The sequence below is a fragment of the Arvicola amphibius genome, chromosome X, assembly GCF_903992535.2.
Source record: "Arvicola amphibius chromosome X, mArvAmp1.2, whole genome shotgun sequence".
Classification (NCBI taxonomy): Eukaryota; Metazoa; Chordata; class Mammalia; order Rodentia; family Cricetidae; genus Arvicola; species Arvicola amphibius.
The window spans coordinates 8,223,891-8,238,597 of NC_052065.1; the positions used below are offsets into that span (position 1 = coordinate 8,223,891).

Consider the following 14,707-nt stretch of genomic DNA (forward strand, 5'->3'; position numbering starts at 1 on the left):
CCTGCCTACTACTGGGTTTGTTGGTTGGGCAGAGATATTTGCTGTTTGATGTCAATTTTGAACTCTGCCAGTATTTTTAAGAAAAAAAAAATCTGTGAGTAGCCAGGTGTGGTGTTACACGTCTATCATCCCAGCACTCTGGAGGTAGGTGCAAGACGACCAGGAGTTTAAAACAAGCACTGGCTACATAGTGAGTTTGAAGTCAGACTAAGCCACATGAGATCCTGTCTCCAAAAAGAAAAACCAAAAAAGAACATGAGGAGAAAGAGAATTCTTCCACATCTGTCTACATAATCTATAAACATATGGCTCATTATACAGTTTCTCTAGACACAGGAGAATTAGATTTGCTTCTATTTAAAACAGTCAACTCTTTGATTTTATTTCAAATAAAATACAAATATTTGATGTTGCAAATCATGATCTCTAGGGAAAATGTGCTGTTTGTAATGAAAGAGACATCAAAAGACTCGTTAAAAAGTAATACTGTCAATAAAATCCCCAAAGGTGACGTTCACCCTCAAAGTAGCTTCAAAGTCACACAAAGATGACTAACATGAATTACAAGTATTGTTCAGTAGAATGTTTAAAGAGCGTGCATACTCTTTCAGCCATAGACCATTTCTGCTTAGACAACAAGACTACCTACCTAAAGGACTCCTGTAAATGCTACTGCCTCAGAGTTCAGCCATTTCACCCATGAAGGTGGAGTGATTTTAGACTAAACTCCATTTGAAGTTTTATCAAAAAAACAATAGAAAACTACTTTTAGCCATAATTTTCCAATGTAATTTAGGGCTCTAATTTCACCATCTTAGGTCAATGTTAAATTGCAGAAATCTCTCAGAGCCTAATGTGCAGCACAGAGTTGCTAGCTCTAAAGAGAATCTAAATTTTCACAGTAATGACTAGTCTGGCAAGATATGCCCACTGGTGTAGCATGAATAATAAAAACCCAGATACAAATATTGGGGTTCAAATTGAAGATCAGAAAAGCAAAGCAGCCATGGTACTAGAGAGATCTTACCTCTACCAAGGCTCAGACAAACAATGCTCTCCACCAACCTCAGACTCCACACTCCCCTGAGTGTGCCTCTTCCCTTTCTATTCCTCTCTCTGCCAAACCGTATCACTCCTGTCTCTACCTCCCTAGTGCTGGGATTAAAGGCATGTGATCCCAAGTGCTGGGATCACCTTTGTGTGAGCTGTTTCTCTTTTAGATAGATTCCATATTGTGCAGACCAGGGTGGCCTTGAACTCACAGAGATCCGCCTGCCTCTGTCTTCTGGGATTAAAGGTGTGTGCCATCACTTCCCGGTCTATATGGCTGACTAGTATGGCTGCTTTGCTCTCTGATCTTCAGGCAAGCTTTATTAAAACACAAATAATATACCACTATACACTGGTGTAATAGAGACAAGAATGTTTTAGGAGTAACCATGCACTTTCTGGTTGGATTTAAAGGTTACACCAAAAGACAGAACTCATGCACAGTACAGTAAACTGGGCCAAAAATCCATGGCTAGCTAGGTCGTATTCCCTAGGAGAGAACCTAAAACTATTATTATTCTGCTAAATGAATACAGTAATAAACTACCCTTTAGATTAGTCTATCTCTCAACTTTCATCAGAGAAGCTTCTTGCTGCAGTAGACAGTGATTAATACAGACTCATAACTGGTCAATATATAAAGAACCTAAGACTATGGAGTACTCAGCTCTAAAGGGATAACTACAGAACACCCTGTTCCCAAGGCTCAAGGATCATCATGGAAGAGAGTGTTAAGAGCCAGAGGTAGACATCTGAAGTGAAATCATGTTTGACATGACATGACAGGGTCACTGCACACATGAAATCATGGTAACTGTGACTACATGAAGACCTACACAAAATCAAGCCAGCTAAAGTGCCAGCATATATGGGGGAGGGTCTCATGAAAGCCCACAGCTAGTTAAGGAGTTATTGGCAAGTGATGGCTGCTGTGGGAGGGAGAGTCAGTTTTCTGGGATACCCATGCTTCAGTAGACTGTCCTTCACCTATGCACATATAGTGGATTTAATGGGATTTTTAAGAGAGTATATGGAACTGGTAAGAAATAGAGGTGGGGACGTAGGGGGCAATTTTAACAAAATCTATTAGATGCATATATGAAATTCTCAAACTAAAGAAAGTTATTCCCATGAACATAAATGAATGTTTGGTAACATGTATTCAGCACTCTAGTAAATGGCAGGTGCTAGAAGTAGCTATAAGTATCGAATATACCTATTTTCAGCCTTGTAATAGCTCTACAAAGCAGGTCCCATTATTTTCAATCAGCAGAACAGGAAACTGAGGATTTGATAAAGGAAGTAATTAATATACCAAGACCACAAGCTTAGCAAATAAAAGAGGCAGAATATGAAAAATTTTTGTCATTAAGCTCTATGGTTGTCTCTTTCTACCTATCCATCCATCCTGTAATAAAGAATTGTTTCCTTTTCAGGAAGAAGCTAATGGCAATACCTAAATGAATTTGGTGGGTAAAGGATCTTCTCTTGAGATGTGAACGACTATGTTAGATTTATATACCCCTCCATTATCTGACACAGTTTTAGATTACAACTGATAGGCTATTAGATTACCCAGAAAAGCTCTTTTTAGGCACATAGTTTTTGTAGGTGAGCAGCATTTGGCATGTTTTCACTGTTTAAAGAATCTGGAAGTTAGGCTACAGTCATATAGTCAATTAGTCACTAGATTACTGTTATTTTCATATGTCACACTGACACGATTTTGATAAACAAACACTTCTTTAGCAACCACTGTCTCCAATTCCACAAGAAGCCAAGGTCTTCCAGAAGGAGAAATGTCCTTTGCAATTATCAGGGTTTTTCTCTTTGCTTAGAAGAGAAGCAGGAAAAAATAAGAAATCAGCAGTAAGAAGAGACTTTGTTAAGGCTACAGCCTTTCAGAAATACCGCAGCAACGTTCCATCCCCAGCCTTGTAGGTCAGGTCAAGGCTGCCCGACTTTGCCAGGATGTTCTTCCTTTAGCACTCAAGATAGCCTAAGGCCAGATGGGAAACAGATGCTCCAAGAATAAAGGCAGTGAACAGGAAATACTTCTGAGATTTAGGCTACAGACTCAAGGTACCAATGAAGAAGTACACAGACTGGCATTCAAATTTGGGGTGGCCCCTTATTAACAAGTTAACTTCTAAGCCACCTGTTTCCTACACCTAAAAGGCAATCCCAAAGCCCACAGGGTCCTATCTTGATCTCTAGCTTCATCTCCCTCCCACTCCAGGCTCTAGTCACACCAGCCTTCCTTTAGTTCAAGTATATCTGTTCTCTTTGTGATATATAGCAGACTGGCTCATTGAAAATACATTTACCCCATCTTAGCATAACTCGTGCTGCACAGCCTCCCTAGCCTTGGTCTTAGCATAGAGTAGGGAACCCTGATGGCTCCTTGGCCTTGAGAGGGAGGGAGGGGAGGTATGGGTGGAGGGGAGGAGAGGGAAGGGGGAGAAGAAGAGGAGGAAAGGGGGAGGAGGAGGGGAGGGAGGGGGAGGAGGAGGAGAGGAGATGGAAATTTTTTAAATATAAAAAAATAAACCATGAGAAAAAAAACTTAAAAAAACAAAATATAGTACACAGAATAACCAAAAAAAAAAAAAAACTGCAGTGCCCAAACACTTGCTACTCAAATTTGAGACAAGACGTGGGCTCCACTAAACAAATACACCCATGGAAGCCTGATTCCGATCCAAGTTACAGGGTGAGAGAAGCAGTGAACAAGGCCTTCATGTGGTTTGTTGAGGTCACACACATTGCGGAAGCAGAGCTAAAACAAAGGCAGCATTTCCCAATTCTGTAGCTTTCTGACTGTGGCAAGTGCTTGTCCACAATTAAGAACCTGCCCAGTGAATGCCTCGCCAAGGCTCTTGCCACAACATGAAAGATTCCTATCCCCACCTTGAGCTCCATCCTTGCTTGGTCAACTTAAGTCCTACCTCATGCTTCACAGCTCAACTTGAGCATCACTTCTTTGGGGAAGTCTCCCCTCACTTTGTAGTATATGTTGGGTTTTTCTGTTACATGCCACTAAAACACTCCTTTATCTTGCGGTGATTCTCAGTTTTCAATTCTACATACATAAATGAGACTGTATGACTTGAACTCATCTCCATAACTTGGCCACAAGTGACTTGAGAACAAGTTTGCCGTCCTCAGCATAACACTGGAATGGTTGCTGACTCGGGAAGGTACTTAATAAGATTTCCAAAGGGATGGGTGTAATACTGTGCAAGACTGTTGGAAAGACTGCAAGGGCCAAGCGCAGCATGGAGACTAAATCTACACTCAATCAGTGTCACTACTGTTGTTGGGGAAAAGCCATGACACTACTGCTCCCCTCGCATCGGGAAAAATACTGATGGATCAAGGGCTAAAATCGTGTCCTTATAAAGGAGGCTTACACATTAACAGCCTAGTCTATAACCAAGACCAAAGAGTCCTGGAGAGTAATCAGAACCAAACACCAGTCATAGCTCTACTTTTACAAAGTGCTGTTTAAGATCCTGCATTCAGTTGGGTGCTCTCAGCTACATCTAAGACACTAAATTAGAGGAGCTCCTATCTAGCAAATCAATGTGCACCCTAACTATACCTCAGAAAGTTCAGGCCTTCAGTGCAATGCCTCACGCCTTGTGTGAAAGCACTAATGTCGCAAATAGAATGCACTCATTTGCATTTATTTATAGTCTAACTACCCAGTTGTAATGTCGTTAAATCTACGGCTATCATTTATTACAATTCTCTCAACACCCACTATCTCTAAATATAAATGCTTTCAGGCCTTATGGCAATACTTTGATCAGTTCTGATAATTGCTGAATTAATATCTTATTCCTATAAATATCCTTCACCTTCTCTCCCAGAAAAGTACTTCCCTGGAGTTTTCATTTGGTAACCCAATATTTCTTCAGTATTAGCATCTTATAATAAAAAAATCTTTTTGCTTTTTATATTAGAGGTAACTACCAGCAAAGAAACAAATATCCTTTCTAATTTTCAATAAGTATGGTCATGGGCCGGTCCCATGGTGGCATATGCCTTTAATCTCAGTACTCAGGAGGCAGAGGCAGGCGGATCTCTGTGAGTTCAAGGCCAGCCTGGTCTGCAAGAGCTAGTTCCAGAACAGGCTCCAAAGCTACAGAGAACCCCCATCTTGAAAAAAAATGTATGGCCACATAGTGAACACCTACTGAGGAATACAAAAATTTTTTTGAAAAGCCTTCATTTGAGAAAATGATAAACTTCATTATCATTTGAAGTAAAGTATTTCTTTCCTCAAGAATAATGTCTAGAAAAATGGGAAAAGAACTATAAATAAGCAAAGGCAACAAGTGGACAGGAGGCTTGATACTACAGAAAACAGGTCCTACTTGTGGTCATAGTGCCATTCAACTCTCTGTGGGCTTTACAGTAGACACAGCGAGGCAAAATACCCATGACATACACAAACCTCTTTAGCCCTTAGGACATGGTCTAGAAGCCAGCTAGGGTTTGATGTACAATGGAGAATGGATCTGGTAAACATTATCTCAAGTCAAGCAATGTAGTACTCACTGTATAATATGAAACAACCCAAACTACAGACTTCCCTCCCCGTGGCCCTGTTAGGAGAAAACTTGACTATGAAGTGGTTCATTTGTCCCCGCATAAGTTCATTTAACTTAAATCATTCATAAGCAAGTACATCATCCTGACTTACACAGAAAGTACAAGTAAACACAAGAAGTAAAGGTAGAAATAACATTATGCTAAAGTAGCCACCATGGCTCTTCAATAGTCAGGATGAGTGTTCTCAGACAAGGAGAAAGAAGAAAGATTCAAAAGAAAGGAATAAAAGAAGACCTGAGGTCTAACTCAACATGCATGGAGACACACAGAGAGAGACCTAATGATGCTTCAAAATCAATTCCTAAAACCCTGGGTGAGTTCTGATGGCCCTAAGCTGCCTTGAAGGCCACTACTGAAGCTAACCAATGGCTGAGACAGTGCTTAGCATGTCTTTATTTGGTGACTTGCTTTGCTTTTTTTCCCTATCTCAGCGCACCAACTCCCTCATGAGGCCACTGCAATCACTTCGGCTGGCCTCATCCTAATGTTTCAGCCATTCTCTATGCTCTGCAAGACTTATTTTACCAGAATCCTGATCTAATCCACCCACAAATAACCTCCATAGCACACAAGGAAAAAAAATTATCTCAGTGCCATGTTCACCTCCCCAAAAGACTATTTATTTTTGTTCCCATCAAAAGTATTACAGGAACAATTTACCTGTGGCACAAGTAATTCTCTTCTGACCTTCGCCAACAACATTCTAACAGAGACTCATGAGTGTTTCTTTTATCATCCTTGCATGTTTGCTTTTTACCTTGAGAACTATTCCAAAAGGGCTCAAGGAGTAGAAAAAATTTGTATCTGGCTCTGAGTATCTAGAGTGAACTCTCAAGGGATTGGGGAGAAGCATGATTTAAAAAAAAAATGAGAGCGAGTGAGAAATAAATATGTATTTGCAAGTAATAAGTGCTTTTCAGTTCACAAACTTTTACATGATCATACTGCTAACATTAGCTTCTGTACCAGTTTGACACAAAATTTGCAACAAAAATACAGTTCCAAAACCCAAATGCAACGGCAGGCTACTAAAGAATTCCAAGTTCTGATTGTCATTATTTTATCTAAAAAGAATGGTGACAAGGGCTAAGAATGTGCTCCACTGCACTGTTGTGTTCATCCCTCCAGTACAAGACACGGCACAGCAAGCTTGCTAAGGTTTCAAAAAGTGAGGGTGGTTTTGTTTAAAATAGAAGGTCATTGTGTTTTCATCAGATGCAGTTACAAAATATTTCATTTGCCAAACCAGCATCCCTAAAGTCAGGTTTAAAAAAATAAAATGAGAGAGGTGTATTATGAATGAATGAATTCAAGTGCACATGTGCACACGAACATGTGCGCGCGCACACACACACACACATATTCTATTTGCTTGGGTCTGCATAAAATGTTCTGGGAACAATATAAGAAGATCTAGTTACACTTATGATGAACATCCATAATTATCAGATTCTCATTTGTCTAAGTTTCACCAATAAATATACAATTGAGCAATAAACTGTTTTTATAAGCATGGAAAACTGCAAGAATCACATATACATGAGCACAGTAGGAAACTCTCATACTACATGCTGTGTCTGGAGGAAAAAAACAGAGATGTATTCAGGAAAAGGTAGAACAAAGGAGGCAAAAGTAGAGATAAAGAATAATGTTCCCACTAGAGAATGCTGACCGCCTGAGAAATGACAAGGAGTAATTGCTGACCAGTGCAGCGAGAGTGAAGCAATGAGCTCCTGCAGCTGAAGAGGAAAGCAGACACCAAATAACGCAAGAGCCCATGGTCAAGAACGGGAATGATACGAAAAGAGCCAGAGTGACAGATTCGAGTCAGTAGAGGATGAGCAGCTACAGGAGAGATAACTAAATTTATTTTTAACTGAACTTAAAAGCATACAATTTGTATATAATAATGAGCACTATGTGGTGTTTCAACACATGGACACACTGCATAGTGTTTATATCTCTTGGCTGCTTGTGTTTTTAAGATCTCTTTTGTTGCCAAGCATGGCATCAGTGCCTTTAATCTCAATACTCAGGAGGCAGAGGCAGACAGATCACTGAGTCCTAGGGCAGGCTGGCCTGTACCAAATCACAGGCCAGCCAAGGCTACACGGTGAGACCCTGACTCCAAAAATAATCCACTTTTGTCTCCACAGATTCAGTGACAGGAGATGACTGCCTGAACTGAGAAGGAAAGCGGAACAGACAGACAAATGTCTGGGACAGAGAATGGTCAGGACTTGGTAACTGAATGGGCAATAAGGAATGAAGGAAGAGTCAAAGACGATGACCAACATTCTGATGCCTGGTAATGGGTGAAATAAAGCCAGGTATGCTGGTTCTGTGATGAAGACCCATCAGTTCAAAGTGACAGTGAGTCATCAAAATAAGGCTGTCTGGCAAATGGAGACACATCACCACCAGATTCTACTAGCTAAAGAATCATAATGTGAGAAATGATTTCAAGGGTCACAGCATTAGAGGCAGGCAGAAAAAAGACTGCAAAACAATTTCATCAAAGGTAGCCACAGAACCAAGAGGGTAGGGTAGCATGCACACCAACAGTGAGAACACTCCAAGGAGAGCAGCGACAAAAGCTGCCAAGAAATTGAGTAAGATGAGGCCTTGACCCAAGGCAGCTTTCAACAACCCTGGTGAAACACAGACTGCAGAGCCTAGTCGGAGCAGAAAGGGTAGCACTAAATGCTATGCGGGCAAAACCAGAATCTACATGCAAGATGTCCAGAACGGCTTAAGAAAAATGAAAACCACAAATGGCCTCTGAAGACCTGATAACGGGGAAAACAGAAAAGACTTCCCAATTTCTTTGAAAACTCCCATCAACCATCCACCAAAAAAGGTGCCTGAAATTTTAATGAAGAAAAATTCTATTATTTGAACAAAACAGTGACTAAAATATTAAGGAAAAATACTGACCATTCCAAAGTTTGGAACCTTAATTTGACATAAACACCTCCAAAATGCCAAGCCCATGGGTCCCTAAAGGCCTAACCTAGGACCCAGAATTCATGTCCCCTTCGAACTTTCCCATGGTGGTGGAAGTGATTCGGAGTCAGGGTCTCGCGACATAGTTCAGGTGTGCTGGCTAAGGCTGGGATACCCCGGAACTCCCAATCTTCCTGCTGTGTGCTATTGCTCCCAGTTTAGGAAGTGCTATGAAATCAAGCACAGGTTCTTGCTATGGTAGTCTGACACTTTACCCTCTGAGCTACAGATTCAACACCCCACTGTGATTAAGCAGGAAAGGTCTGAATAGAAGGCCACAAATGAAGCTAGAACAAAGAGAATAGATTGCCATTAGCACAGGAACATGGCACCATGAGGGGAATTAGTCACTCCAAAGAACTTAGCACTGTACCAAATAAATATTAATCCCCACCCCCAAGAACCTTCACTTCCAATTCCCTAATCTCCATGACTAATTCAAACTGGCATTTTGCTTTCTATAACATGGAGTCCAGCCAAAGCAAGCTGACAGGCATAAGAAGGAAACGTAGGAGTTGAAGAAAGGAAAATACACCAGTCACAAAAAGCACAGGCTGCCATTCCAAGCAAGAAAGGCCCCTTGCTGTCACCCTGAACAGAAGGCAATGCTTCAAACAGGTGCTAGGAGAACAGACATTAAGAGAATGAGACTGGCACACTGCTGGGCTATATATTGCTAAATCCACACTAAGATGTTAATGTAACAAATAAAGAGAAAGAACTTCTCCAGGCCATGTGGAGTCAGGCTGGGCCTGGGCAGAGTCTGTTTTTATCCTGTGCTTCCAATAGTCAATTGTTGCCAAACACCTATATCCAGCCTGTGCGTTCCCCAAGACTGCAGACCCATAGAAACATAGAACTCTCCTTCAGCTCCTCGGAGCTCTCCCAAAAGCTCTAGTCCTGGTATCCAACACTGAACTTACAGCACCAGATTTTTCCTCAGCACCACTTTTTGTCCAGTGCTTCCTCACTTAATATGACATCACCATCTTCCATCCAGTTCCCAAGTCAGTAGCTGGATTCGGAATGGTGACCAGTGTTTAAATTCCAGTCCATTTCACTCCCAGCTGGGATCTTGGGGAAACTCAATAAAGTATATATACCTCAGGCTTTGTCATCTAAAATGGAGGTCACTCTTTTACCCCCAAAGACAGTTGTGAGCACTGAGTTAATATGCACAAAATGTTACATACACAGAAAATGTCTTTGTACATGTAGCTGTCTGCTTTCTTACTTGCTCCCCATCCTTACCCCTTTCCATGGCTAACACCTCCATCCCTTCCCACTTCAATTGTTATGTTACTTCCCGAAGAAGCCTTCCTTGAAGAGACTAACCTCTAAAGTGCAGCATAGTTTTTATTCACATCATATACCATACCCATATATTGACTCTGTGATGGTTTGGTTAATAGCCATTTCCTAAAATAGCCTGAAAGTTCCCTGAGGGTGGGACCTATTCAGGGTATGCCTCATTTAACACAGTATCTTCTACTTTATGGGTATTTATTTACCAAGTATTTGTCAAGTGAAGGGTTCAAGAAGCATTTTTTTTCAGCAGAAAGGGACCTAGAGATTAGAATAAAAATCATAGGATACCAATACAAGTGAGGGCTCATGGTCTTGCTTTGAGGGAGCTTAGTAGAAAGGGTCTCATGAGTCACACCCTACCCCTCAAAGAGTCACTGCTAATTTGATCAGTGTTTCTACCTATTCAAGATTTTATCTTTACAGAAATAGAACATACTCTGCAGGAACCTGCAGTCCACACCTAACAATGCTTGAGAGGAATCCCACCAAACCCTTCCCTAAAGCAAACATGCCTCCCCAATTTGTGTGGTTCTAGTGTTTAAAGGTACATATTGTTTTACCATGGGATCTCTAAAACACAGCCAAGTACTACATCTGGGGCTCAGCTGAAGAAACAACCTTCCATTCCAACTTGAGGGTACAACTGATCTGAATTGGCCTTAAAAAAGAACATCTTTGTTTTTCCTTTTTTGAGTTAGGGTCTTGAGTTTTAGAAGTTGACCTTGAACTCACTATTGTACACAAAAATGACCTTGAACTCCTCACATTTCTGCCAGGTATGTTATGCAAATAACAGACTTTCAAGAATACTTTTGGGATGAGGATATAGTGGAGTATTAGAGTTCTCGCCTGGCATGGGGCAAAGCCATGGGGTCTCTCCCCAAGCACCAAATACACATATACTGTGCACTCACACACACACATGAGGGAGAGTTATAACATCTGTTGTTCGTGAAGTGATCTAGCCTTCTTGTAAAATGGAACGCTAATGTTGAGCTAAATGTTTAATATGCAGACACTGAACTCTCCTAGACTCAAATTCAGATTCTGCCACATACTAGGTATAAATGAAATCTTCGATTTGCTGCTTGACCTCTCTCAGTCATCCATCTATACTAATAGAGACAGTAGTGCCTAGAGCTTATGGTTATAGGAAACATTACATATATCACATATGGTTTATTACTATCTTTTAGAGAGTTCTTTGCAAATAGAGCACTGCTTCAAGTTAAAGTTCTGTGCCATGTCTAACAGTGTCCTGTGCCCAACAGGCATTCACTGCATGAACTTTAGGATCTTCTTCAGACTGTTTATTATCTTTCAAACTAGTAGCTCACTTCTTTGTGGGAGTGTCTTGCTCCACTCTTCTATTTTGAGTAGAGTTGCCTGTGTAGACATGGTCCGTCTTCCTGAGTTCCACAATTGAAATGTCAGACAAACCACCACCCACTTCCTTTGTCCTTCATGTTACATAAGAAACCTAACTTTTGGATAGTTTCTCTCATGTACGTGCACACACACACACACACACACTCACTTTTTCTTTATTAATATAGTCTTTACAAAGGAACTTAGAGATACTACACAAGACAACAGCTATGGACATAGGAAAAAATCAGAGCTCTTTATCCAAAGAAAAACACTGGAGAATTAGAAGCTGAATCTACCTAAGGTATTGTGTAATCACAATAAACTGAGTATCATTATAACCTGTGAGACAATATTTTGTGTCTATTACATGCAAAAAGTTGCTTATAGTTACAGACCAATTGCTACCAAAATGGCGCTGTCTGAGGCTCCGAGAGAATACCGAACTACTGCAGCCTTCCAAAAGCCTGCCACATAATTGGAGACACACAGCAAATGGAAAACAGTTAATTAGGCATTCAATGAGCAATAATAAAGAATAAGGCAAACATGAAACAAGCTGCTTTAGGAAATATGAAGCTCTCCTGAAGAAAGTCCTCCATGATTAAGTAGGTGAAGGGGTGGGGATGCCTTAGACACAATGAAGACCAAGAGCCAACCTCTGGTTTATTCTAGAGACTGAAAGAAGATAGAAGTAGAAAAGATTTAAGAAAATAAGCAAGCAAAAGAAAAAAATGCAACAGAATAGAGAGTGATCAAAAAGCCATGCTCCTCATTAGAGAACAATGAAACACATGTGACAAGAAAGCAGAAGAATGGACAACTTGGGAGGAAGAAGACAATCAGTAAGTAAGGATGGGGGACAGGAAAAAGTCATGGGGGAGACACAAAGTATGTTATATATGTATGAAATGTTATAGTGACGCCAGGCACAGTGACCCATGCCTGCAATCTCAGCTGTCAGAAATTGGAGACAAAAGAATCAGCCTCAGATACACAAGGAGTTTGACATCATTTTGGTGAGATCCTGTCTCACCCAACCAAAAGAAGAAAAAAATGTTAAAAAGAAGCCCATTACTTGGTATGCTAGCTATAAAATAATCAATACTTTAAAATGCCATATTTCTTTCAGGATTTTCTTTATAAGAGCTGTTTTCATTTTTAAGTATGTGTATGCATGTGTATCTGTGTGTGTATATATGAACATGTATGCAGGTACTATGGAAGCAAGAAGAAGGTATTGGACTCCCTGGAGCTGGAGTTATAGGTGGTTGTGTGCTGCTTAATGTGGGTACTAAGATCAAGACACTGATCCTCTGCAAGAGCAGTAAATGCTCTTACCTTCTGAGTCGGATCTCCACCCTAAATGCCATATTTCCACAGCACAAAATTTTGCCCAGTTCTGTCACTGATGTAGGCCCACATCATCACTTACCCGAATAAGAGATGCCTGACGACGAAGGGGTTTGGATCCTGGACCCTCTGAGGAGGATCCTTCCGTCTGGCCAATGGGCTGCCTAGTTTCATAAGAAGCTGAAAAATAAGAGAGAATGCTAGCAGGGTATACAAAGATTCTACTCCAAACTTATGATTTCACACTCAAACTGATGTAGCATGTGTTTTTCAAGGAAAGGATAATAAAGCAATTGGAGTATATAATCTGAGAGCTGCCTGAGACTCACAAATCCTGATCCTCTTGCCTCTATAATTTCACCAAACAATCTAAAGCCATCTCACCAAGATCATGGTAATACTAAACTCACATCAGGTTAAGATTAGGCATAAAATGAGAGAGCAAAACAGTGAGCTCCTCAATGACATTCAGAAAGAGTGAATCAATAGCTAGAAACATGCCACATTACAAATATTCATGTTTTACTCCTGCTTCTTGTGGTAACTTGGACCATGCTCTGAAGTGGTGGGGCTCACTTTTGTGTTCATTCATGGTTTTGAAGGATGTGACTTTGGCCTAAAATGAATACTGGCTGTAGGTGAGAATTAAACAAAGGCCTGATGTGAATGATCAGCAGCCCCAGTCATAAGACTCCATCTAGGAAATGGTGGTACTTTGCCTGGATGGCTGGTAGACTCTTTTGACTTCCTAAATCTTTTCTTCTAGTGGGATCAAAACTGAAGCATGCCATGCATTATTCCCACTGAAACTTCTATCACTTAAAAAGCAATGAATTCAGATAGCCGTTTCTCCTTACCAATTTCATTCTATACTCAAACCAAATTTATATTCATTTGGGGAGAGAAAAGTAAAAGGGCATAATAGCATTGGATTTTTAAAAAAATGAATTAGGAAAGGTAAACCTCAACTGGGCATCAAGTATAAAACTCAGGAATCCAGAAAAGGTTTTCCCCTGGGTAAATGTGCACATTTCATCCCTCCCAATTAAGTACAGAAACTACACTATACATTTTGAATGGACTGAAGAGTACACTGCCTATTTGGGGTTGGCCTGATGCTTATATATATATATATCATCTATACCTATTAAAAAGTATTATTTTATTTTAAGTATTTGGATGTTTTACCTGCATGCTTGTCTCTATAACATGTGTGTGCATGGTTCCCATGAAGGCCAGGAAAGGAAATTGGGTCTCCAAGAGCTGGAGTTATGGACAGTTGTGAGCTGAAATGTGGGTGCTGGGAATTGAACCCAGGTCTGCTAGAAGAGTAGTCAGTGCTCTTTACCAATGAGTAACCTCTCCAAACACAAAAGGTATCATTTTAAATGAAGAACTTTCCCTGCAGTCCACACTTATGAATTCTTTCCGTAGAAAAAGGAAAAGAGTTTCCTCAGATTTTTATTTTGCATTGAAGATTTTTTTAAAAAAAAATTAAATTTTCTGAGGGCTGGAGAGGTGACTTAGTGGTTAAGAGTACTGGTTCCTTTTTCAAATGACCCAGGTTCAATTCCCAGCACCCACATAGTGGTTCACAACCACTATAACTGCAGTCCCAGGAGCTCCGATGCTCTCTTCTGGCCTCCACCAGCACTACATATACTTGGTGTATAAACATATGTACAGGCAAAACATTTACGCACAAAAAATACAACTAAAAGTTAAAATTTCTGAGCAAAAAGTTAAGTCTTCTAATTTGTTTAAAAAGTATAAATGCCAAATCTAGTTATAATTTATATTTGTTTCTCTATTTAAATGTATTTAATTCATTATATAACCTCAAAGAAAATTAATATGAACTTTGAACACTAAAACTCAACATTATTGTTTATTATAAAAATAAATTGCTATCTTCTTTATTATACAGAATGCAAAAGAGGCATATAAAAATGAGTAAATGTATTCTGTTTATTATTCTATTAATCAATAAGCAAAATATTTA

The 14,707-nt window shown here is 40.1% G+C and overlaps 1 protein-coding gene across 5 annotated transcripts in view; it reads right to left on the bottom strand.

The window, feature by feature from the left end:
• Reps2 (RALBP1 associated Eps domain containing 2) overlaps positions 1–14,707 on the bottom strand; it is a 250,961-nt gene that overhangs the window by 127,139 nt on the left and 109,115 nt on the right. For all 5 annotated transcript variants that reach the window (XM_038316094.1, XM_038316092.1, XM_038316096.1 and 2 more), the window contains exon 5: positions 12,788–12,885. In XM_038316094.1, coding sequence (XP_038172022.1) covers positions 12,788–12,885 — 98 coding nt within the window. The remainder of the gene's footprint in view (positions 1–12,787; positions 12,886–14,707) is intronic.